At 46.6% G+C, this 22,894-nt stretch overlaps 1 protein-coding gene across 1 annotated transcript in view; it reads right to left on the bottom strand.

Annotated features, from left to right (window-relative positions):
* The window catches only part of TEX14 (testis expressed 14, intercellular bridge forming factor), a 99,452-nt gene that overhangs the window by 32,575 nt on the left and 43,983 nt on the right, over nt 1-22,894 (bottom strand). Inside the window, exons 5-14 of the mRNA XM_035026733.1 lie at nt 22,318-22,454; nt 18,806-18,887; nt 17,191-17,321; nt 15,965-16,078; nt 14,787-14,910; nt 10,783-10,961; nt 5,924-6,075; nt 3,951-4,141; nt 3,026-3,176; nt 967-1,877 (exon numbers count right to left, since the gene is read on the bottom strand). Coding sequence (XP_034882624.1) covers nt 967-1,877; nt 3,026-3,176; nt 3,951-4,141; nt 5,924-6,075; nt 10,783-10,961; nt 14,787-14,910; nt 15,965-16,078; nt 17,191-17,321; nt 18,806-18,887; nt 22,318-22,454 — 2,172 coding nt within the window. The remainder of the gene's footprint in view (nt 1-966; nt 1,878-3,025; nt 3,177-3,950; nt 4,142-5,923; nt 6,076-10,782; nt 10,962-14,786; nt 14,911-15,964; nt 16,079-17,190; nt 17,322-18,805; nt 18,888-22,317; nt 22,455-22,894) is intronic.

Here is a 22,894-nt window from a genome sequence, read left to right as displayed (position 1 = left end):
TGGAGAATTTTAAAACTATAATAAAACCCACTAAAAGCTGACCAGCTTTTTATCACCATAGGCCAGCAATTCTAAATAACTTCAGTAATAAAATCCTTCTTCCAATGGGGCTGACCTCTCCTATCCCAACGTCATCTCGGTAACACCTGGACTTTAGAAAGTTTAAGTCTTTGACCTTGAGCTTCACACTCTGTAAAATGATGGGGCTGATCCATCTCTAAAATTCTGACTCAAGAGACAGCCAGCTCTCTAAATGTGAATTTGTTCAAATTCATTCATTTATTCATTCCCTCAATGACCATCTATCAAGTACCTTCTATGTGCCAGGTACCCTTGTTAGGGCACAGAATGTGTAAGACCCAGGCCCTGCCCTTAAGGAGCTCATGCAGGAGCCACTCTGCAGCTACACCTCCTAGACCAGCTCCCATGGTGTCTTCTCACCTCCTTTGAGGTATCTTCTTTGATGACCAGGCTTGGTCCCAAAGGAACTATTCATAAGCAGAACCCACACTGGAGCTATTCATAATTAGAGCCTGTGATTCAGTCATCATCATGTCCCAGGGCCTAATTGTATAGCCTCTGGCTCTATAAATGTTTATTGAATGAGTAAATGAATAAACAATTGAAAATGGGGATTAATACCTGCCCAAGATACCATATTTAGTAAAGTGAATCATGTAAAATTAATACCTGAGCATTTTGACCTATAAAACAGCCATTTCATATGGTCCAGCCTGATGCACAGGATTTATAAAGAAGAACATGGGCTGTGTGTTGGGTTTGGAATGAGAGATGAAGAGTATCTACCTTAGAATCCCATCCTAGAGGCCTTATTTCCCAAAGCCAAGAGGACCCCACTATGAGTTGGTTGTATTTATGTGAGTCCTTGCACAGGGGTTAGGGGCAACGCTGAACCATGTTCCAGATCCTGCTCATGCAGCCCTGCCTCCCACTTCTTAGCTGTACCTGATGGCTCTTCTCTGACTCATCTCCAGTGCTTTCTTCAGAGACTTGGGTGACAGGTTTCCAGCCACAGCCACTTCTTTTCCTGGACCTTTTGCCAAAATGTCCCCCTTCGAAGTCTCTCACTATGGAAGACCTTGTCAGGGTTAGGCAATTGCCACTGGTGTTCAGCTGCTGGCCCGGCAGCTGCCTGACAGGAGGTGCATAGCTGGAAGCTGGGGGGCCCAGGGCTGAAGGGGAGTCATAGATGTTTGCGAACTCTCTTGAAGAAGCCCACAAAGACCTGCACTCCTCCTGCTCCCTCTGTATCATCTCAAGCTTATCGATTTTCTGTTGGATATTCCTGAGCAAATCGGCATTCTGGTGCATTAATGTCTGTGAAATCTTTAGATTCAGCACACACTTACTGATGTACTCCTCGGTCATGCACCTATTGCTCACATTGCCCTTGGCTTCTCTGGCTGGCTCGGGCAAGCTGGGTGAACTAAGAGAACCATTTTGCCAATCCCAGTCCTCAAAGGAGAGCTCTGTGCTAGCTTCTGAAGAGCTCTCGTCCTCATCACAAAAACAGCACGCCTCTCTCTCCATCTTGTCCAGCTCTTCTTCCATGGACTTCAGTTCATCTGCCTGGCTTGGTCCAGCCCCCTCAAAAGATGAACCAGCTCCCGGAGGCTCCTTCTCTTTGTCATCTCCCCTGTCCAGGCAGCCCGAGTAGATTTCGTTGATTTCGAAGCTACAGAGGCTTGCTTGACCTGGGTTGGGGCTCCTGGCCTCTTCCGCCACAGAGCCAGCAGGTGAAGCAGCGTCTTGGTTCTGAGTCTCCTTGGCCATCATACTTGGATCTAGGACTTGAGGATCTGGTGTTGCTTTCTCGGTGGGAGAAGAGGGACCCCTGGGTGAATGAAGCCAACTCCCTGTTGGGAAGAATGGCAACATGCAACGGATTAAAGTGATCACATGCAGCAGCTAAGCAGCCTTGCCATGTTGTTCAAGTGGTGTGAGAATAGAGAAAGCAGCTTTTTATTTTCCCATGCCCTTCACAGGTGTGGAAGACTACCAGATACACTCACAGAGGGTGCAAGGGTATTTCTAACAGATGAAAATTTCCATTTTGACATGAGTTGAGGTAGAAAATTGAGGAGAGATCAAATCCTGGGGAAAATGTTCTAAGCTTAAGTTACAGTGTGTTCAAAACACACATAACTCTCAGGACATGGAAATTACAGACCCCTAAATCTCAAGGACTAAATTCATAGCTTCTTTTTACATACAAAGGAGTTTGAATACTCATGTCAGTTAAAGTTATGCTCTAGGTGAGTATCAGATAAAAGTAGCCACTGTATCACGGGAAGAATCATAATTCAAAAAATAACCCCAGAACTGACCACCCATCACCCCTGTTTGCAGAGAACAGGATGGAAGAGCCAAAGTAATGAGATGCCATTCTGGAGGCTTTCAGCCCTGTCCAAAGAGACAGAGAGAATGGTCACTTGGCCTGGATTCCAGCTCTGTAATAAGTCTGGAGTCCTAAGTAAGCCCTTAGTTTTCTCATCTGGAATATGAGGATATTAAGCTGGATGATTGCTAGGTCCTCTTTAGCTCTGAATTCTAAGATTTCTAAATGTACTAAAAAGCTGTACGGCTATAGGAAAAGGTTGGAGGAAAACACCAAAATATTGATAAATTATTTCTAAGTGGCAGAATTAAAATGATAAGTAATTTTCTTCTCTGTATGATTTCAAGTTTTCTATAATGAACAGATAATAGTTTTGAATTTTAAAATCACCATTTTTATTTGGGAAGCAATTAAATCAATTCCTAAGAATAATCATGCTAGAAATAAACTAGTTGTTACTGCTTAGCTCTGGATCCAACCAAGGTGCATATGGAGCCAAAAAAATTTAACTTAGTAATTTCAAGAATCTTGATTTTTTTCCTAAGGCATCCACCATTTCCAAGTGTAAGTGACGTGTACAGTTTGGAGGAGTTGATTAGTTGTAGCTTGCAACTCTCCTAAAACATTCATGTCAAATAATGCTTAACCTGTGGGTTAAGGCCATACCCATTTCCTTTAGCTCTTTTATTTCCAAGTTAGGGGTCTCTTTCAGATGTTCTGAGGTCAGTCCTAGATAGACATTGACATCAGGATGGAGTTCATATCTCTGCACCTTGGGGCTCTCAGTTGGCTGAGTTCTCTGGGTTCCAAGAAAATCCTTCAACAAGGGAAATATCATTAAGGACATATTTATAATCATTTGAATGTCGCTGGTTTTTTTATTAAGTTTATTTAAGTAATCTCTATACCCAATGTGGGTCTGAAACCCACAACTCTGAGATCAAGAATCTCATGCTCTTCCAACTGAGCCAGGCAGGTGCCCTGTCACTGATGTTTTTGAAACAGATCTAGGTATCAAATAAATCCTTCTTCCTCCTGTTGGGCAGACTGACTATAACCCAAATTAGCTAATTCATTGTTATTACCAATATTTTTAAAATAATAACAATAGGGATGTCTGGATGGCTCAGTCAGTTAAGCATTTGCCTTCGGCTCAGGTCATGATCCTGGAGTCCCGGGACCAAGCCCCATGTTGGGCTCCCCTGCTCAGAGGGAATCTGCTTGTCTCCCTCTGCCCCTCTCCGCTTGTGTTCTCTCTCTCATTCTCTCTCTCTCAAATAAATAAAATCCTTAAAAATTAAATTAAATCAAGTTAAATTAAATAATAACAATAGCTCCCAGTCACTGAATCACATTATGTGCCTATGCCCCTCTATGTGCTGACCTTCCCCAGCCTCCTTCATCAATTCCCTGCTGCTCCCACCAAGTGAAGCAGCTCAGAGTTCCTTTTCTTGGGAGCCCAGAAAGAGAGTGATGAAATGAGGATTTCCAAAACTTCTTACAACTTGATCTCTAGCTTCTTCCTGGTCTCTAAGCCCCCTACACCACTGTGATGAGTAAGCTGAAATAAACTAACAGCTTCAGAGCTTACCTTTAAGTCATTCTTCAGAATGTACTGGATATCTTGAAGGTTCATAGTTCGGTCTTTCTGCTTGACCTGGATGCCTGACGTAACAATATCATAGTAAGGCTTTGGAAGCCTGACATCAGCTTCTAAATAATTTCCCAAGACTATGGCTTCTTTGATAACTGAGCCATCTAAACCATTCCAGGGTATGTTATCTGTTAAGGAAAAATTCATAGGAAAGAGTAGCATTAAGAAATCATGTTTAAAAAAAAAGAAATCAGGTAAAATTGGGTAACCTTAGTCAAGCCACTCAACCCCTTTCTTTCTTTCTTTTTTTTTTTTTAATTTATCTGAGACAGAGAGAATGAGAAAGACAGAGAGCACATGAGAGGGGGAAGGGTCAGAGGGAGAAGCAGGCTCCCCGCCGAGCAGGGAGCCCGATGCGGGACTCGATCCAGGGACTCCAGGATCATGACCTGAGCCAAAGGCAGTCGCTTAACCAACTGAGGCACCCAGGCGCCCCGTCACTCAACCCCTTTAAATATTAATTTCTCTTTATAGAAAAAACTACCTGTAAGTCCAATCATATAAACAAGAAGCCACTTTACCCATTTACGAGGGAAATCCCTGCTGCAGAGACAGTGTCGGAATCATGTGCACGTGGGCCCCCTGCTGGCGGACCTGAGCACCACAGCGAATGTTTCATGGCTTTAGGATCCGTAGCCCAGTGCATTCCTCTCATGGAAGGTGTGGTTTTGCCTCTCAGACCATAAACTATGCTAAGTGGGAGGGACTCTCACTTACCCCCTCAGTGAATGTGGTTTTACTATATGTGTGTATGTGTGTTTCCCCTCTCCTCAAAGATTGTGTCTTCAGATATGTGATCACTTCCTTCACACTAGGGTCTTGCAGGTTTGGAAAGGCTTCCACATCTTTCAAGTGACACTGCTTATATACACACTAAACCCTAGGTTTGTTTGATTTCATAGTTTACCTCTCCAAGGCCAGTCTTTCCCCCTCATTTACAAGTTCTTTTTTTTTTTTTTAATTTTTAAAAAGATTTTATTTATTTGAGGGATAGAGAATGAGAGCGAGAGACAGTACGAGCAGGGGGAGGGGCAGAGGGAGAAGCAGACTCCCCGCTGAGCAGGGATATTGCCAAATGCAGGGCTTGATCTCAGGACCCCTGATCATGACCTAAGCTGAACCAACGGAGCCACCCAGGCACCCCTCATTTACAAGTTCTTAAGGGGCATCTCACAGAGACCCCTAAGCATTGACAGCAATATTCAGTTCAAAAACTTTGCTTGGGTTAAATGCATTACCTTTGACAGGATGGTAAGTGGACTTGGCTAAGCCTCAAAGAACAGGTTAAAAGAAAAAGACTTGGTGGCGCCTGGGTGGCTCAGTCGTTGGGTGTCTACCTTCGGCTCAGGTCATGATCCCAGGGTTCTGGGATGGAGCCCCGCATCAGGCTCCCTGCTCGGTGGGAGGCCTGCTTCTCCCTCTCCCACTCCCCCTGCTTGTGTTCCCTCTCTCGCTGTGTCTCTCTCTGTCAAATACATAAAATCTTTAAAAAAAATAAATAAATCAAAGAAAAGAAAAGAAAAAGAAAAAAGAAAAGAAAAAGACTTCTGGGAGATCATCTCATATCTTCCATAAGCACAAAGAAGTTTCCTTGAAGAGATTTTTCTATGTCTGCATTTTCATAAAACTAAGTAACTCTTTTTTTTTTTTTAGATTTTATTTATTTATTTGACAGAGGGATAGAGAGAGAGAACAAGTAGGCAGAGGGAGAGGGAGAAGCAGGCTCCCTGCCAAGCAGGGAGCCTGATGCGGGGCTCCATCCCAGGACCCTGGGATCATGACCTGAGCCAAAGGCAGCCGCTTAACCAGCTGAGCCACCCAGGCTCCCCACTAAGTAACTCTTAAGGGAAAAAAAAAATCCAACCTAAGAGTAGAGACTCTGGTCACAGTCAATGTGCTCTTGGATCTACCTGTTAAAATCTCCTGTATGATCATAGAAAAGCTGTAAACATCTGACTTCACTGTTGCTGCCTTCTGTAAGATCACCTCTGGGGCAGCCCAGTTGTACAGCTGGGTCGGGAGGGGCACTCGAGTCAGGTCCCTGTGTATACGTCCATCCTGGCTACAGAAGGAAACACAAGGTCAGGTTCATGTCTTAAAGGAGCATTGTGAACATCATACAGTACATTTGTGAAACATCTGCCTCTGAAGACTGGCAACCTCCTTGAGCTTCTAGAAACCCAGCTTGACACTGAGCTAACCCTCAACGCCTGCTGTTCCAATCTACCAGAGTGGGCCCTGCCCACCCTCCACCGCATCTGACTGTTCTCTCTTGCTTTCACTCAAGTCACGGGGGCCCGCTGTGAGTTTCTCCAATACGTGTCACCACTTCAGGTCTTTGCACTGCAAACTGGCTTCTTCTGCATGGCATGCTCTACCCAGAGATCCCTGGGTGACTGGCTGCTTCTTGTAACAAAGGTATTAGCTCAAAAATTACCTCCTCAGAGAGGCTCTCCCTGATCACCTATAGTCCTATTTTATTGGCTTCAGAGGACTTATTTTCTGAAGGTTTGTTCATTTATTTACTGCTTATTTTCTTCTCCCCTCTGCTAGAGTCAACTCCATGAGAAGAAGCACCTTATCTCTTTCATATCATGTATATCTAAACTTACATGAGGGCCTCAATGCCTACTTTTGAATAAATGAGTATAAGACTCTTTCAAGACCCCATCAAGCCCCATCTGCTTTATCAAAGTCTTGTGGGACTCCTCCAATTCCTTGTGATTGCTTCTTTTCTGAACTCTGCCCTCTTGGGACCAAGCCTTCTCAGTTCAGTACTCAAAAGTACACTGACTGGCTTGAAAAACTCAACTTCCCAACTAGATTCCTTGAGAACTAAGTCAGAGCATCCTAAATGTCTCTTGGGCCAACAAGAGTCCTCAAGGGGGTGTGCCTGGGTGGCTCAGTTGGTTAAGCATCCGCCTTCGGCTCAGGTCATGATCCCAGGGTCTTGGATCGAGTCCCACATCGGGCTCTCTGTTCAGTGGGGAGTCTGCTTCTCCCTCTCCCTTTGCCTGCTGCTTCCCCTGCTTATGTGCTCGCTCTCTCTCTGTCAAATAAATAAAATCTTTAAGAAAAAAAAAAAAGAGTCCTCAGGGTGAGGTCAGCACTGATTTCTGTCTACAGCTGCCATGAGCATCTAATGAGATCCTGTGTGTGGCAACACTCTGAGCCATAAAGCACATACAAGTAAGTTATTATTATGAATGTTATGGTAGACTGTAAACGCTAGCAGATCATTTTTTTAAAGATTTATTTATTTTAGAGAGAGAGAATCTTGAGCAGACTTCCTGCTAAGCATGGAGCCTGACGTGGGGCTCGATCTGATGACCCTCAGATCATGACCTGAACCCAAATCAAGAGTCAGACATTTAATCAACTGAGCCACCCTGGTGCTCCAATGATTAAATTTTTAAAAAAGCAAGTGACCAGAAGTTCTTTGCTGGTCTGGCAAAAAGATTTGAGGATGGGATGGGTGTCTCAGACTTTGAGAAAAGTTCCTTAAATAGTATTTCTTCCAGCAGACCTTTGGTAAATGGTAGTGAGTTCAGGAAGTTAGAAAAGTTGGTATTGACTTTTTGGTTGTATTGCTGAATAGTTAAGCATGGCCCGGTATAGCATGAACAGTCTAGAGGCATGCCAATACCACATTAATATCACAGAAAAAGCAATGGGCTGTTTTACTATCAGAGATATACTCTGAGGACCTAGCATGCTTGGCTCTTCACCTTGTGGGGTGGTTCTTCAAGGGAAACACTCATCTACCTTCTCAGGCCTCTCAGGCTTGTCTAAGGCTCTGGTAAGGGACCAGTCACTTACAACAAGCATTTATATTCTTTCTCTTTTACATCCACTCACCTTCTTCTTTTACAATCCGCCTTCCTTCTCAGTTAAAGCTAGTTGAGGGGCAGAGGAGCTTCTTTTCTGGCTGTCATTCGGGGGCAGATATTTTTCTAGGCTTCATCTCTGACATCATTAAAATTACATTTGGCTATGGCTATGTGATACCACTTGCAAGGTCAATTCCAGTTCTAAAGATTCCATTAAGAAGGAGGTGAAGAATAAGATAAACTGCTGTATCATTTTTATGCCACGAGATGGAGTGTTACCCTTGACAATGACATTCAACAAACCAACCAGCCCAAATAGAGTGTTAACCAAAAATAAATGTGGAATTGAAAGTTACTCTGGATTCTTGGATCTCAGCTCATGTTATCATATCAGTTGTCAAAGAAGGGTATGCTGTTGTGGCTGGAACTGCTTGCTGACTGATGTTTCTGCCTGAAGTTCCATTCTGAGGTCAACAAATCCAAAAGAAACCACACACCTTCCTACTCAGTTACCTCCAAGCCCCTTACCTGACCCATCTGTGGACCCCAGCTTCTCAGTGCATCTCACATTTTTCACTTCTATTCTGATTCCTTAGTCACCACCAGGCCCGGAAGTACGGCCTCCTAGTTGGGCTTCCTACCCTTAACCTCCAATCCATTCTGCCCTGATAGGCACGAAACATCCTCTACCACCTCGTTCTAGCCACAGCTGGGTAACTTGAGACCATCTCTTCCCCTCTCTGGGCCTCAGTTTCCTCATCTGTAAAAGACAAGGCTGGGCTGAGCCATCTCCAAAGATGTATTTCACTCTAGGATTCACATTTCTATTGGAGAACTCTGGCAGAACAAGCAGTCATGCCTCCATATCAACAACAGATGGCGCTCCATCACCAGCAAATAGCTTGGACTCTGCCGCAGCCTTCCGGAAAAGCCTCTTCTGTTATGGAAGGCAAAAATGTCCAAATCCCTTAGCTTCTACTGCTCCTGCACACATAGCCAAAGTGGTAAATCCCGTTCTGAACCATTTAAAGTTTTCCCATCATCTAGACTCTTCTGTTCATTTAACCGACGTTCAAATGAGCACTTACTATGTGGCAGGCCCTGAGCTGACAAGGAACATGCACAGTCCCTGCCCTCCCAGAGGTCACCCTCTGGTGGTGCAGACACATCTGGCCTCGGAGGAACGGAATACGCAAAGTGCTGTGGGGACCAGGGCTTCAGGATAGGCTTCATGGTTGTGGTGGGAGATTGTGCCTGAGGTGAGTTTAAGAGGATAAACAGGTGAATGCCAACTATTCCAGATGCAGGGAGCAGCACCCAGAAATGGCCTAGCCCAAAAGCAGCTTCAGATGCCAGGCAGGGTGGGGGAAGCGACATGGCTGGCACTGTGGGCAGAGCCCCACCCTGCAAAGTGCCTGGACTTCATCTTGTAGGCAACGTGGAGACATGGGAAGGTTTAAACTGGAACTGAGAATGGACCAGATCTGAGGCTGAGCAGCTCGACTAGAGACAGTACTCACGTGGAGAACTGCTGCAGTCACACCCCAACTGTTCCCCTGCCTCTCTCTGGTCCCCTTTCAGCCCCTTCTTCACATGCAGGAGCCAAAGGGACCTTCTTAGCCTGTCAATCATCCATGACACCATCCTGCTCAAAAAAAAAAAAAAGCCCTTCGTGTCACCCAGTATTCTTAGGATAAAGAATTCAAACTCTTCACCAAGGCCCACATGGGCCAAATACAACCAAGCCCCCGACTCTGCTCTGCAGGCAGAAGGACCAGGGGAACGCGCAGTCTGGGAAGTCTTTCTGTTTCATTCATTCAAAAAACATATGCTGAGCGCTTACTGTGTGAAGGCCTGTTTTAGGCATTTGAGATACAGCAATGGATAAAACAGAAATCCCTGCCCTCACAGAGCTTTTCACATAGTGAGAAAAATACATTACAGAATATGCGAGGAGCAATGACCAGCAAGAAACTCTGAAACAAAGCCTCAGTGATTGGGGTGGGGTGGGGAGGGGGCATAGGTGGGGGCAAAGGTAAACTGAGGTAGGCAGGGCTGAGCAAGAGGTTTGCCCAGTGGCTGAAGCTTCACAGCAGAGCAGAACCAACAATGGGCTGAAGGCTCAGAGCTGTGGAAGGCAGCAAGGAAGCACAGGAGAGGTCCTCTGCCTTCCAGAGCCCAGGGACAGGAGACAGCAGGTACCCCCAACTCTCAGGAGGACTTTGACTCCTGCCAAATGGAAAATGAAGCCCACCCAACAACCCTTGAATGAGGGTGTTGTTTTTGTCTCTGCCCCCTCACTGCGCTGAGCCCCTCTAGGGCAGGGAATGCCCTTGGTGCCCATGCAGCCAAGTACCTGGCCCAGGAGTAGAAGGCATGACCAACTGTAAGGCTCATCAGCACCCATCACCTCTCTGTCCTTCCAGGATACACAGCTACGACACATTTCCCAGCCTCCCTGCAGTGAGGAGGAGACTACAAAGTGGGAAGCAATGATATAGCCACTTCAGGCTGGCCCCTAAATACCACGTGCCCCTCCATGCTCTCCCTTCACTGACCAGCAATGCAAAGACCACAGTGGGGGACTGAGGCTTGGAGACAGCAGAACTATGGATGGGAGGAACTTGGAACACAGTGGGTGCCTCCCTCCAACACACACACTACACTGCAATGTGAGTGAGAAACACACCTTGGTTGTGTTAAGTCACTGAAAATTTTGAAGTAGACAGAGCATTTACACATACTGGCTAATAGGGGCCCTTGCTTGTTAAATGTTTATTAAAATGACGATATCTTGAGCAGAAGCAACTTCCCCAAAGTCCTAACCTTGGCAGACAGGGCAAGGCATTTGGGAAACCTCTTTCCCCAGTGATGAACAATTCAGCCCACCAATGAGGAAGAGGCCCGCCCAGATCAGATTCTTTCTCTACAGCACCTACCTTTCCATCATATACTCCAGGTTGGTTAGCCTTGCTTCGCCTGTGGAGACGATGTGAATGGCATAGGAGCTGAGGGAGCGGTGGATAAACCCCCGGGAATGCAAGTATCTCAGGGCATCGGACATCTGGAGCAGCAGGTGCACGATCACCTCCATGTGCAGCACAGGGAACTGGGAGCGCTGGAATCAAGGGATAAAATGGCCAGGAGCAATAGGGCTGGGCCCTGGATGCGGGAGAATGCTTTGCAATTTCCAAAGTCTTTTCAGTTGATCCTCACAGCTACCCAGAATTCCCATTTTACAAACGGGGAACCTCACGCTCAGGGAGGTTAAGTGACTGGCCTGAAGTCCCACTGACCCAGGGCCCCCCGGTTCCAAAGCTGGACTCCTTTCCCTGAACTGAGCTACTTTACACCACAAAAAACAAGGAGAAAATTCTCAAAGCCTGGTATGTGTTTCCAGGGTGGGCTCACCACCACCATCCCACCACCAATGAACCTGCCCTGCACCCCCCCATTCAAGCCTGTGCTGCCGGGAGAACCTGGAAGCCTAAAGGACCAGTCCAGCCCCTGTCCCAGAAAGATGACTGAGCCTAAGAGGAAAGAAATTCGCTCACACCAACGTATCTGGCTGATTAAAGTCATACTGGTCTCTCCCCCAGAGAAATGGCATTCTTTTGAAAAAACAAACAAAAAAAACCCAAAACTTATTATTGAAGTATGACTGACATACAATATTGTATTAGTTTCAGCTGTACAACACAGTAATTCAAGAATTCTATATGTTACATAATGCTCACCACGGTAAGTAGAGTCACCATCTGTCACCATACACTATTACAATATTGCCTACGCTATACTTTCATCTTCATGACTTATAATTTTATAACGTTAAGCTTGTACCTCTTAATTCCCTTCACCTATTTTGCCCATCCCCCACCCTCTGCCCCTCTGGCAACCACTAGTTTGGTCTCTGTATTTATGAGTCTGTTATTGTTTGTTTGGTTGGTTGTTTTTTTAGTTTCCACATACAAGTGAAATGATATATTTGTCTTTCTCTGACTTTTTTTTTTTTTTAAGATTTTATTTATTTAGTTGACAGAGAGAGAGAAAGAGAGGGAGAGCACAAGTAGGCAGAGTGAGAGGGAAAAGCAGGCTTCCCGCTGAGCAGAGAACCCGATGCAGGGCTCTATCCCAGGACCCTGGAATCATGACCTCAGCCGAAGGCAGATGCTTAACAACCTAGGCACCCCTGTCTGACTTATTTCACTTAGCATAATATTCTCTTTAGGTCCATCCACATTACTGAAAATGGCAAGATTTCATTCTTTTTTATGGCTGAGTAATATTCCATATGTGGTGAGCCCACCCTGGAGACACATACCATCTCACATTATAATAATTTCACATTATATATATGTATATACATATATCCTATATATTATACATACATATATTGTACACATACATATATACACACTCACATATATATATCTCACATCTTCTTTACCACTTCACCTGTTCATGGACACAGGTTGCTTCCATATCTTGGCTATTATAAATAATGCTACAATAAATATAGGGCTGCATATATCTTTTTGAATTGGTATCATTTTCTTTTTTTTTTTTTTAAGATTTTATTTATTGGGGCGCCTGGGTGGTTCAGTCGTTAAGCATCTGCCTTCAGCTCAGGTCATGATCCTGGGGTCCTGGGATCGAGCCCCGCATCGGGCTCCTTGCTCGGCAGGGAGCCTGCTTCTTCCTCTCCCACTTCCCCTGCTTGTGTTCCCTCTCTTGCTTGCTGTGTCTCTGTCAAATAAATAATAAATAAAATCTTAAAAAAAAAAAAAAAGATTTTATTTATTTATTTGAGAAAGAGAGAGAATGAGCAGGGGGAGTGGCAGGCAGAGGGAGAGAGAGAAGCAGACTTCCCGCCGAGCAGGGAGCCTGATGCGGGGCTCCATCCCAGGACCCTGGGATCATGACCTGAGGCAAAGGCAGACACTTAACGACTGAGCCACCCAGGCACCCCAGTATTTTCATTTTCTTTGCATAAATACCTAGTAGTGGAATTGCTAGATTATATAGTAATTCTATTTTAATTTTTTGAGAAACCTCCATACTATCTTCCAGTGGTTGCACCAATTTACATGCCCACCAACAATGCACATGGGATTCCCTTTTCTCCACATCCTCGCTAAACTTGTTATTTCTTGTCCTTCTGATTCTAGCCATTCTGACTTGTGTGAGGTGATATCTCACTGTAGTTTTGATTTGCATTTCCCTGATGATAAGTGATGCTGAACATCTTCTCATGTGTCTGTTTGCCATCTCTATGTCTTCTTTCGAAAAATGTCTATCCAGGTCCTCTGTCCATTTTAATGGGATTATTTGGCATTTTTTATAGTCAGTTATATAAGTTCTTTATGTATTTTGGATATTAACTCCTTATCAGATATTTCATTTGCAAATATCTTATTCCATTTAGTCGGTTGCCTTTTTGTTTTGTTGGTGATTTCCTTTGCTGTGCATAAGCTTTTTATTTTGGTGTATTTCCAGTAATTTATTTTTGCTTTTGTTTCCCTTGCCTGAGGAGACATATCCTTAAATATGTTGCTAAGGCCCATATCCAAGAGATTACGGTCTGTGATTTCTTTTAGGAGTTTGATGGTTTCAAGGCTCACATTTAGGTCTGCAATCCATTTTGAGTTTATTTTTGTGTATGGTGTGAGAAAGTGGTCCAGTTCCATTCTTCTGCATGTGGCTGTCCAACTTTCCCAACAACATTTGATAAAAAGACTGTCTTTTCCCCATTGTATGTTTCTGCCTCCTTTGTTGCACATTAACGGACCACATAAGCGTAGCTTTATTTCTGAGCTCTCTATCCTGTTCCCCAGAGTAATGGCTTTTTTTTTTTTTAATATTTTATTTATTTATTTGACAGAGAGAGACACAGCGAGAGAGGGAACACAAGCAGGGGGAGTGGAGAGGGAGAAGCAGGCTTCCCGCCAAGCAGGAGCCCAATGCGGGGCTCAATCCCCAGGACCCCGGGATCATGACCTGAGCTGAAGGCAGACGCTTTATGACTGAGCCACCCAGGTGCCCCAGAGAAATGGCATTTCAAGGTAATGGCTTCATCAAATGACAAGAGAAGAAAGGGGAGGGATGGGGAGGGAAGGAGAAATAACACTAATAGGAAGTCCTCAGGCAGGAGGAATGGCTGGCCATTTTGGGGAAGGACCCTTCCTGGAGGGTCTCTTCTCATTCTTGCCCAGGGTCTTTAGAACAAAGTCATGGAGAAAGAAAAGCAAATGCTTCAGAACCTCTCTGAAGCCACATCTCAGCCCAAAGCACACTTCTTTAGGGAGTCTGTGGGCCCTGGAAGATGTTCCCATAAGGAAATTTGAAAAGTGAGAGGGAGTGATACAGGTCTGTATATAAACAAACCTCTATCTACAGCAAAGGTCCTGAAAGACACAAGTGAAAATACAGGGAATTAAAGCCAGGGGTTGGCGCATCTGGGTGGCTCAGTTGGTTAAGCATCTGCCTTCAGCTCAGATCAATGCGGTGGAGCCTGCTTCTCCCTCTCCTTCTGCCTGCCACTCCCCCTGCTTGTGCATACATACTCTCTCTCTGTCAAATAAATAAATAAAATCTGTAAAAAATAAACAACAAATAAATAAATAAAGCAAGCAAGTAAACAAGCAAGCCAGCCAAGGGTTGCCTGATTACAGTTAGCTAGAAACGCATCTGTTTGTTTTCTAGGTCTGTTGAGCTCTTAGAGTTCTGATGAAAAAACAGGACAGACAGCAATAAAATTACACTAGTTCCAGCCAGGTGCTTATCAGCCTTAAATGGTGCATATATAGCCCTAGAAAGTAAAGAATTAGGAGGTTTATCTTCCCTGCACACATTAACGGAAATTTCACTGCTGGGGTAGGGGAAGAGGGCAGTGGGGAGAAGTGGGGAGGGCAGCAAGACAAAATCCCTGGAAACAGCCATTTACCCGTTCGTGGAGGACACCGAACAGTGTGCCGACAGTGATGCGCTCATACACAAGGCGGGTCTTCTCTAGGTCCTGGGACAGGCACACAGCCATCAGCTGCAGCAGGTGGGGGTGCCGGAGCTTGCTACAAAACAAAAGCAGCTTCAGATGCGGCAGAGGGAAAAGAAGATAGGAGGAAAAAATGAGTGCCTATCTTCCTTCTAGGCCCCTTGAACACATTCTAAACAAACAGCATTTGTACATTATGTCTTTCTAAGAAAACAGGATGGGTGGGGGGAGAAGGGGGTAGGGAAATCTATGGCCTCTCACTGATCAAACCCTGAGGACTCAGAGTCACCAGTAACAACGACATTGTCGCCAAGAGCTACTGATCAAGGCACTTTACACACATCATCCACATCCTAACAACTGCCTGTAAGAAATATATATATCCTTATACTCATTTTTGAGATAAGGAAACCAAGGTCAGGGAGATGTCAGTAACTTGCCCAAGTCACACGCCCCTCAGTCTCATGTCAAAGTCCACATTGTGTACATGCGTCCTTCCAGCTTCCTTGGGTCCCTTTACACTGACTTCCCCAAAAGGAAGAGGCTGGCCTCTGACACACTTCTTGCAGGGGTTGGGTGGCCTACTCAAGGAACCAGGTCCACTCACTCAGCAGTCCCAGAGTGAAACCATGAATCAAGATTCTGCCTCAGCAAGAGCTGAAGGGCTGACCCCGCAGCCACAGGAAACCCAGGTTACTAAGGTATACCCTTGGGCATGTCCTCAATGGCAGAGCCTCAGTTCCTCAGTTGCGTGGATCTCATGCACAGCCATGGTCTGTGAAGACAGGACTATGCATGCTATCCTGATGGGCACAAGGCCGTAACGGGGAAGGGCCTCAGGGGGCTGCTGAACGGGAGGCTGGACCATCAGAGACACGGGTTATGGGAAGTCAATCAACTAACAGAATTAAGCCATCCCCGCCATCCCCACCACTCCGGCTATTCATTAACCCCCCTTCTCTCTCTTGGTAGCCCTTGGAAGTCAAATGAACCCATTCTAACAGTCAGGAAATACTGAGGCTGAGGGGGGCTGGTCTCTACACCCCAGGGACAGTACTGTATAGCCCTGAACCTGGGTCTGTAAAGAGACCTGGACTGTAATGCACCAGGCCCCTGGACTTCCTTCTCACCTGCTGTGCTCCTGCTCCGCAATTAACAAGTCAGCCAGCCTAAGCCTGCTGCAGTGAGGGTGGGTGGGGAGATTCAGCTCCTTCACTGTGACCCTGCTCCCGTTCCACACCAGGCTACAAGGACAGGAAAAAATGTGAGCAGCAGGGAGTGAGCAGCTCTCCCAGCTGAAGACCAGAGAAGTGGTATTACAAGGAATCTATAAAGCGCCCCCAACCCTGCACCCTTGAGTCCTCCCCTCCGCCTCCCCTCCTCCCCCTATCCTAAAGCACCCTGGGGAACTTAGTATAGGTGGCAAGAAGTCACTGAAGGATTCAAGGGAGGGAGTGACTCGATCAGGTCTGCATTTTAGAAAGACAACAGCACCAGCAGTGTGGGGAATGGTAGGAAGGGGTGTCAGAGAATGGGGGGCTGGCTAGGAGGCCAGTCTGGGTGAGGGACACTGATGACTTGGACAAAGACCACAGCAGTAGGACAAAGAGAAGGGGGGACCTGGCTACAAATCTGTGGCACAGGCAGGAAACAAGGGTGTATCTGTAAGGGACAGAGGGCCTCAGGAGGCTGGCAGAGGCCTTTTTGGAAGGGTGCTTCTTTGAGGCAGGGAAGAAGCATCCAGGTTCAAGGAGAGCAAGAGACCTTGGGCAGCACAACTCTGCCCAAGGCAGGACTGAGAACATCCCCAGGACTTCTGTCATAGCCAAATCCCCTTATTGCCACTCCTGCTGCAGTTGGCTGCCGAGAGCTGCAGCTGATGCCTGTTCCGGCTTCCACGGAAGTCTTGATCAATACCCTCTGGCCTAAATCAGAGGCCAGACAGTCACCACTAGGCTTCCTCAAACTCTCTAGAAAACCGAGAGGTTAGAACAGCATCATGAGTCGTTCTCAATGGGGTGGGGGGAGAGGGGGTGGAATCTGGCAAGGTCTGTAGACACTGGTTGTCACAGTCACAACTGTGGGGGAAGGGGGTCAGTAGAGGCTGCTACTGGCATCTAGTGAGTAGGACCAGAGATGCTCTTAAACCTCCTACCATGCACAGGACAGCCCCCAGCAACAAACAATACCAGCCACAAACATCAGTGGTGTCCAGGCTGAGAAACCCTGATTTAGACATCTGTTCTTCATGTTTCCTTGTGTTGGAGGAGAAAGCCTCCACACATAAGGAAGTCACATGAAGCCCACCCTTCCTGTGGGACTACGTCAGACCTCCCACGGGCCAGCTTCTGCTTACTTGGTCATGACCATGTAGGGGCCACTAAAGAAAGAGAAGGTAGGCTCATCATCAGCTTGAATCACTTCCTTTTCTCCAATTACTGGGAGAGATCCTAGGTAGGCCAGCTGTGCTCCCCCTGTGAGATAAAACTGAAAGCAGAGCACAGTGTCAAATCAAGGGGAGAAAAGAGGAAAAGTAAAATGCCCCAAGAATCTTGTCAGTCAGCTAAAATAAAAATGGGGGCAACTGACCAACTTGCTGAACTCCCCTATGCCCCGGACACTATTCTTTAATTTGTGTTCTCTTTAATCTGCCCAGAAACCCTGCAAGGTTGTAATATTCTTTCTCTTTCACTATTGAGGAAACCAAGGCTCATGAAAAGAGGCCAGACGCCTGTCCGAAGTACCAGGCTGAGGCTCCGGCCCCCACAGAACCCCAGCCCACATGCGACCAAAGCCGACGCTCCTTCTCCCCCGCTCCCCACCAAGGCTGCCTTGGCACAACTAGCAGACGTAGGCCTAGAGACTAAACTGTCGGCAAGCAGCACCCAGACACCCAGCCACATGCCCAGAGGTCTCTCTCTGATGGGCAGAACCAAGAACCTAAAAGATACTATTTTCCCTCAAAACATTTCTCAGTTCAGGGGCGCCTGGGTGGCTCAGTCATTAAGCGTCTGCCTTCGGCTCAGGTCATGATCCCAGTGTCCTGGAATCGAGCCCCGCATCGGGCTCCCTGCTCCGCAGGAGGCTTGCTTCTCCCTCTCCCACTCCCTCTGCTTGTGTTCCCTCTCTCGCTGTGTCTCTCTCTGTCAAATAAATAAATAAAATCTTAAAAAAAAAAAAAATTTCTCAGTTCAAAATCTCAATTCCTTAAAGGCATTCCAATAAAAACTTATGGAGGGCAAGTCAATCACAAATAAGACCCAAGGGGAGAGAGGTGGGCGCCTGGCTGGCTCAGTCAGAAGAGCCTGCGACTCCTGATCTCTGGGACTCTTGATCTCTTGATCTGCGGCTCCTGAGTTCAAGCCCCACACTGGGTGCAGAGATTACTTAAATAAATACATAAATAAACTTAAAACACACACACAAATAAGACCCAAGGGGTCAGTGTAGCTCTCTGCTTCTCGTCAAGGAGACAAGTCTGGGGCCCTCACTGGAATTAATTAAAGGATCATTTTCTAAACTCCCCAAATGTAGCATAAGGTCATTCAAGGGAACTTTCCAGGGCTTTCTCCATTTTTCAGTAAGGACAGAGCACTGAGGGGTCTCTGTTCTGCAGAAGTGGTAAAAGAAGGGGCGTCTGGGTGGCTCAGTTGGTTAAAAGTCTGCCTTTGGCTCAGGTCATGATCCCAGGGTCCTGGGATGGAGCCCCGCATCAGGTTCCCTGCTCAGCAGGGAGTCTGCTTCTCCCTCTGCCTGCCACTCCACCTGCTTGTGCTCGCTCTGTGTCGAATAAATAAAATCTTAAAAAAAAAAACAAAACAAAAGAAGAAGTGGTAAAAGAAGAGAACTACCTCTCTGGAGAGGATAAGGAAGGAAGAGCTGCACAAAGTTGGGGGTAGGGGGTCAGAGCCAGGGCCAGGTGGCTCTCCAGTTGGCCCTGCAAATGCTGGGTGTCCCTGGCAGCCTCTTACCTTCCCAAAGCCAAAGCTGTAGATATTTTGCGCAGAAATGACTCCAGCTTTAAGCAGACGATTAGGAGAGCCATTGGGGTTTCTAGAAATAGTTTTAAATGGAAGAAAAGTTAAGAATTAGCCACCCATATCCAGAGGAACAATGCTGAACCAAGCTAGGAGAATGTGTAGTTCATTTTGTCTTGACTACTTGACTTTTTATCACGGAACTACAGATGATATAATAGCCAGCCTATGAGAGGGCCCTGCGATTTCTACCTCCTGGTAATCCTGCCTTTGTGAAACCCCTTCCAGGTCAGATAGGGCAGACCTGTTAGCCCCACTGGACACTGAAGAAATGACAGAGTGGTTGGATTCCAAGGCTGGATCCATCAGGGCTTCAGTTCTGATGATGCTCCAATTACCTGCTCTGAAGGAGGCCAGCTGCCATGTTGTAAGGACACTCGAGCAGCCCTATGGAGAGGCTCAACACCCTGGCCCAATCTGTCAGCCATGGGAGTATGCCATCTTGGAACTGGATCCTCCAATTCCAAACCTTGAGATGATAAAGCCCCACCTGACATCTTGACTACAACTTTGTAAGAAACCCCGAGCCAGATCCATACAGCTAAGCCATTCCCTGAGTCCTGACCTACAGAAATTGTATGAGATACAAACATTTATTGCTATTTGAAACTCCCAAGTTTGGGGAGGTTGGAGGGGATTAATTCAGATGGTCAAAGCTGGAAAGAATCAAAACATACTTTATTCAACTTTTGTTTTTATAGATGGGACAAACGAAGCTCAGACAGAGGGAACCTGTTAGTCAGGGGTCACAGAGCAGCAGGAGAGACCAGACCCTGATGCTGCTCATTCAGCCACTGCTCTTCCCATATACCACACCCAAACCAGCACCTGCACACTGGGACCCCCATTAACTGAAGGTATCTTGAAAGGAGTGGCTTATTTCTTTCGCTCCCAGAGGCTGACACAGTGCCATGCATGCAGCAGGTTCTCAGTTAATGCTTTCTGATTTAGTAGTTTGGGCTCAGACTGAAGAACAAAACATTCTGCTACTGCCAGAGCCATGTTCCCTTCCTCGGCAAATGGCAAAGGAGCTGCGGGTGACAGCGTGCACTCATCCTCACCCCATGCGAGCTCTGTGAGGCTCCATGTGCCCACTTTTCATGAACAGAAGTAAATTCTTTGACTTCTGCTTTCGGAAGTACTTCCGGGCTTTATCTCCTTGGCAGCTCGGGCCAGGAGGTCCCTTCCGCACATTAAGCTGCTAGGAGGTTAAGTAAAGATCTAGGGGACAGCAACTGTTTCCTGAGCAGGGCAACAGATTTTGAGATGGCAGCAAGGGCAGGCCTCCACACTGGGGCCGCCCGGCCGTGTGAGTGGCTCTTCGGAGGGCAGAAGCTCTGTTTAAGCAGGGACCCGGGCAACAACTGCACTCAGATCAACCACATTTCTTGCTCTTTTCCCTAAATTCCTCAGGCCATGTCTATGTAAGCTCAGCTGGGTGGAGGGGAGAAAACGGACTCCCCTTATCTACAACCAGACAACCGTCCGTTCTTCTCAATTGTCTTTCCCCCAACCAGGCTCTGAGATGTAAACACGTACGTGTGAGGAATCTTATCTGACATGGCCCCACTCAGATCTGAGAGGCCAATTCTTATCCCACAGACTCACATGGTCTCTTTACATTAAAAAAGGGAGATGTGTGTACTTCCACTCTACTTTCCATGAGGCACTCTGTGGTCCAACCCCATAAAAAGAAGACTGTTCCATCTAACTATAAAATATGAGAGACGCAATTTGGAAGCTCCATCTCTCTTTCTGACTAACGAGCTCCTGAACTGGGACAGAAGCAGCAGTGGTTTTACAAGAAGTTGCCCATAAAATTCAGCAGAACAAATGGTATTCACACCACAAAACCGCTGGTACGAACTTTAAGACAGAATCGTTAACAAATACCTACCAAGAGCAGCTCCATTTGACAGCACCAATAAAACAGGGAGCGGTTAAAAACAGCTCAAGCAGTTAGCACCAGTTAACAGATCTATTTTTCTCTTCTCTTCTTTATTTGTTATATAATAACCCCCCCTTCTTTCTCATAAAAAAGGCTCAATTTCCCCACTTTTCTGCTGGCTACTGGAACCTGTGCTCCGTGGACTGCAATTCTGAGACCCCCAAATAAAAGGCCTTTGTCTCTTGTTCAGTTTTACCTCCTTTTCTCAGGTGGCAGTGTTCAGTCTTATTAGAAACAGGCAAGAACATATATGAATAAAATCATTACACACTGGGACAAGTCTCTCCAAACTCTGAATGAGGGAGCTCCACACAAGGGGGAGTGGCAGGGGCAGGCAAGGAGGTGGCAGGAGTTGAACCCAGTAGGGCCTCCAAGGTCAGATAAGGGATTTGGGAGTTTATCCTGATAGCTATGGAGAATGCCCTAAAGGGTTTTTAGCAAAGAGTGGCACAACTCGATTTCCATTTTTAAAAGGTTGTTCTAGGGGTGCCTGGGTGGCTCAGTCATTAAGCGTCTGCCTTCGGCTCAGGTCATGATCCCAGGGTCCTGAGATCGAGCCCCACATCAGGCTCCTTGCTCCGCGGGAAGCCTGCTTCTCCCTCTCCCTCTCCCTGTTTGTGTTCCCTCTCTCGCTGTCTCTCTGTCAAATAAATAAATAATCTTTAAAAAATAAAAAAAATAAAAGGTTGTTCTAGATGCTGACCCACAAGAGTGGCAGCAAGAGGAGCAGTTAGGAGTAACTAGTCCTCAAGGGAATTAACTCATCTTTCCTGAGAAGCCAGTGATATCCAGCTCATCGGAAGAAAACCAGGACTTGCTCAGGGCAGGACAGAAAGAGGGAGACCATGAGGGTGTGACAAGTCTAGAGACCCTGATTACAGAAAGTCATGCCATCAGAGAAAACTAAAATGGAAAGGATTCTGTGCATACAAACCCTAAGTCAATAAAGCCCTAAGAATTTAAAAGAGTTAGGTAGTTGAGCATGGAAAGAAGCCTGAGGCCCACCTCCAGTGATGGGGGCAGGGAGGCTGCCCACCCAGCTAGCAGCAGATCTCTCACACCAGCTTAAAACAGCCTGAGGAAGGTAAGTTAAGCATTCGTATTTTGTAATCTTGGGAATAAAGGAGCCTTCTTTCCATGCTTTGGGGGATGACACAAAGGTCAGTTGGCTGCTCTACTGAGCAGGAGTTTTCTGCTGAGCTCCTCAGACCTGAAAAGTTCTTTGTTAACCACTAACCTCAGGGTGGTTCCCACTAGAGCCCATAACTCATTTCCCCGCCCAACCCCCCACATTCCTGCATGGGGGCAGGGCCGCTGAAGGTGCTCCTCTGGCCACTTCTGCAGCGGCCACCTCTTCTCTGTCAGAGTTCACCGCTTAGAGTGGGCCAGATGCCAGATGGGACCAACATGGAGGAACCTGGGTGGCCCACGTTGCAGGGCTCCTACAAGGAAGGCTGGGGTGATGCCAAATTCCCACTCTGCTCAAGGCAGCACTCACCCCTGTATGAGACCGCCAAACCGGGGTGGGCCACAGATGAGCCGCTGAGGGGAGTCGATCTTCTTCAGGAGGTCATAAGAGAAACCCTGTATGATGGCCTGCATGTGTGAGGCACAGCGCTGCATGAACTCCACCATCTGCAACACACCGCGGAGATATTCAATGCTGCAGTGAACTAAGAGCTACCCTGGCCTTCAGTGGACCAGGAACACTCTGACCTGAAAGATCTGAGGAGCCAGGAGCCCCTGACAGGGAAATCTGTGGAAAGGACAGGGCCCAGGTGATTTTTTACAAGTGTGGAAATGTTTCCAGGGAGGTGATTTGGCAATAATTTCCTCCAACTCCCTGTTCCTCAAAAAGTTGAAAACAGAGCTACCCTACAACCTAGCAATTTCACTACTAGGGATCTACCCCAAAGATACAAATATAGTGATCTGAAGGGGCACAAGTACCCCAGTGTTTATAGAGCAATGTCCACAATAGCCAAACTATGGAAAGAGCCCAGATGTCCATCAACATGTGAATGGATAGGGGCGCCTGGTTGGCTCAGTCGTTAAGCGTCTGCCTTCGGCTCAGG

Source organism: Mirounga leonina, unplaced genomic scaffold (assembly GCF_011800145.1).
Source record: "Mirounga leonina isolate KUSES-001 unplaced genomic scaffold, KU_Mleo_1.0 Mir_200, whole genome shotgun sequence".
Lineage (NCBI taxonomy): Eukaryota > Metazoa > Chordata > Mammalia > Carnivora > Phocidae > Mirounga > Mirounga leonina.
The sequence above is the reverse complement of the archived record's forward strand: the minus strand, read 5'-3'. Positions and strand labels throughout refer to the sequence as shown.